This window comes from Fukomys damarensis, unplaced genomic scaffold (genome assembly GCF_012274545.1).
Source record: "Fukomys damarensis isolate Sample0158 unplaced genomic scaffold, DMR_v1.0_HiC HiC_scaffold_23, whole genome shotgun sequence".
Lineage (NCBI taxonomy): Eukaryota > Metazoa > Chordata > Mammalia > Rodentia > Bathyergidae > Fukomys > Fukomys damarensis.
Window position 1 is genome coordinate 32,247,309 of NW_022900935.1, and position 3,069 is coordinate 32,250,377.

Sequence of the window (3,069 nt, forward strand, 5' to 3'; positions counted from 1 at the left end):
CCAGGAGAATGCAGCCTGTGAGGCGGTGTCACAGCATACTTTAACATGATCAATTCCCTAACACTGACACCTTGCTGACAAGGAACCTCTCCCGTAAAACAGTTTAAAACTTTGTCCCAGCCCTCAGCTGCTTATCTTGACAGTTTAGTACCCAACTGCACGCAATTTCCAGCAGGACAGGAAAATCCTTTCTGACAAATATAAACTACTTCAAACCCCAACACATAAATGGGATAAAAACAGCTGCTCTAGTGGAAGTGGGGCCTGGAGATCTCTGGCCGTCACCTCTGCTGCCATCCCTGCCAGGAGCCCTCATGCCCCGTGGAGCAGTCTGAAAACCAGCAGTGCACAACTGAGAACAGGGGTTGAATAGGACTTGTTGGTGCTTAGCAAGTCATTTAGCTTCACTGGGTCTCCGTCTTCCCATTTCTATATCCTGAACTTTCAGTGTTGACATGAGGACTGCAATTCCGGGACTAAAGACAGCCTAACTCAGGATCTGTGGCTCTCTGATTTGAAGCCTCCATTGCCTTTTATTCCAGTTCTGGGGCTGCCTGTACCTGGCCCTGCCCTGGTACAGCACACTGGAGCCCAGGCTGTGACAAGCTGAATACAGTAACTGCGTGTGCTGCCCAGGGGCACACACCCTGTGTGTGCAGGGTGGATGGGGAGGGCTGCGTGGACCTATTCAGCAGCCACTCGGTGGGCAGAGCTGGGAGAGGAACCCAGGTCTCCTGACTCCTGCTCTATCTTTAGATCTCCATAGCAACCGTCGCCAGGGCACTGAACTGAAGGCACAGGCTGAGCCAGCTGCCTGCCAGAGGAGGGTGGGGCGTTTACCTCCTCTGCCTCTTCTGCTGGGAAAGGACTGTGGGCTGGGCTCCTGAGGCAGGGAAGGGAGACTGAGCGCAGAGCTGTTGGCAGTGGGAAAGGCTAGGACCAGGACAAAGGTAATGGAGGGTAACACCTTGCCCTGAGGACATCGTCAGGTCACAGAATGCAAGGCCTTGAGCACATCAGGCTCACAGCACTGAGGATTGCACGGTAATACTCTCTAGAGAGCGCTTGCCCTCTCCAGGTTTCCTAAACACCTAGGAGCACCAGACCTGAGAGGAAGATGAGGTCACAGCTGGAGAATAACCCCACAGGGAAGATGAGAAATGCAGATTCCCAGAGGTGAGGACACTTGGCCAAGGTCACTCAGCAGGCCAGGCCTTCAGACTCCTTCGGTGTCTAATCCTTCTTGTGTCCCTGTATCAGACTCTTGGACAGGGCTCTGGAAGGAAGGCCAGGGCTAGAAGAGGAAGTAGGAGTCCTCGGCCAGGCCCACACAGAGTAAGCACTTGGCCATGTCTCTGGTAAACTCGGGTGAGCCACAGACCAATGCAAATGGCTTTCTCCGGCAGCATCTGACCACCTCTTCTATCAGGTCCAGGCCCAGGCGGCCCAAGTGGGTCTTCTCTCGGTAACTCCAGGGAAGCTGCTCTAGTGAGCTCTCCTGGGAAGACGAGAAAGAGCAGGGTGACTGCTGGGGGCTTCTCAGGGTTCACACTGCCAAAGGAGGAAGCTGAAGCGAGGAGGGTGGGAAGCCAACCTGCACCCAGCCCAACCACGAGCCAGGCTTCTCTTCATCACCCTCAGCAGATTCTGCAGATGGGGCCCAGGGAGGAGGAGGAGGGACTTCTGGGCACACAGGGACACAGCGGCAGTGACAGGCCCAGGACTCAAGTCTTGCCACTTCTTGCCGCCTCCCAGCCGCCACTGCACCTGGCCCAGGATGGAAGTGCCCTTCACGGAGGGCTTCCCAGAATTCCTTCCGGGCCATCTGTCACCATCGCTGGGGGACATGCCTCTTGTTCATCTGTTTGAAGTTTCACTGAATTGACACATTCACTTGATGGATATTTCCTGAGGACTCACTTGGTGCCAGGCACTGTGCTAAACAATGGGGACAGGGCAGCTGCTCAAACTTGAGGCTCTGGCCTCACCAGGGCTGCAGGGAACACAGGCCCCGGGGAGCAGTCACCACCTGCTGGGTTCTTTCCCTCCGAAAGTGGCCGAATGGGCCCTCCAGGGATTTGGGAGGCCCCAGGGATTGGCTCCTTCTCTTTATACCTCTCTAGTCTTGGCCTGAGGCTTTTCTCCTTAGTCCCAAAGTGAAAGTTCCACATTCAGTTGACTTGGAGGAATCTGTTTGTTTTCAAGTAAACATTTTATTGAAGTATAACTCGTGCCAAAAAAACAAATAAATCATTAAGTATGTGTAGTTTGAAGTCTTTTTTTTTGAGACAGGGTTTTGCTATATATTTCAGGCTGGCCTTGAACTGAAAGCCCAGCTAAAAGAACTTTAATGAAGAGAAGAAACCATGTAAGGAGCACATAAACAAGGAAAACAGCCAAGAGTGGACCTATGAAGGCCAGCTGCTTGTTCCCAGGGTGAAGGCACAGGGAGCGAGGGGAGCTAGAGCGGGAATGGCCCCACTGCCACCTCCCAGAGTGACTGATCTCTCTGAGCGATGGGATGTGGGCACAGGCCATGGAGAGCCCCTGTCCAGTAAACCAGTGAGGGTGCCACCGGCAAAGGCCTCTAATCCCACGTGGGCTTGCTGCAGCTCACCTCCCAGGGCTGGTCTGAGCCTACAGACCCTCTGCTGGTGATGAGGGGTTCCTTCTGATCTTCCCCCGCTCCCCCTCCCCCTCAGTTGGACCCACCTGATGAGGCCTGACCTCCCCTTTCCACTGCCCAAGGCCCTCAGGCCAGTCAGGTGTGGCAGACCCCAGCCCAGCTGTGCACCTGCTGGGTCTGGTTGCTGCTCAGGAGGGGAGGGGACTTGTAAACAGTGATGGTGCAGTGAATGGAAAGAGCTACCAGCCCCGGGGCTCTGGAACAGCTCCAGGATGGACTTACACCTCAGCAGAGAGGTGAGGGACAAGAAGGTGCACATCTGCACCCACAGGGACAGCAACTCCAAGAACAGCATGCAGGGAGGGCAGCCAGGAGCCTGGGCTCCGACAGTGTCCGGAGAGCAGTAGGGAGGGGCCCGAAGAGGGGCGGGGGGGGGGGGGGGG

General features: G+C 55.4%; 1 protein-coding gene across 3 annotated transcripts in view; it reads right to left on the reverse strand.

Annotated features, from left to right (window-relative positions):
• LOC104852589 (NADH-cytochrome b5 reductase-like) overlaps positions 1 to 3,069 on the reverse strand; it is a 19,453-nt gene continuing 16,384 nt past the window's right edge. For all 3 annotated transcript variants that reach the window (XM_010610376.3, XM_033767667.1, XM_033767669.1), the window contains one exon: positions 1 to 1,498. In XM_010610376.3, the coding sequence (XP_010608678.1) occupies positions 1,295 to 1,498 (204 nt within the window). In that variant the 3' untranslated portion in view covers positions 1 to 1,294. The remainder of the gene's footprint in view (positions 1,499 to 3,069) is intronic.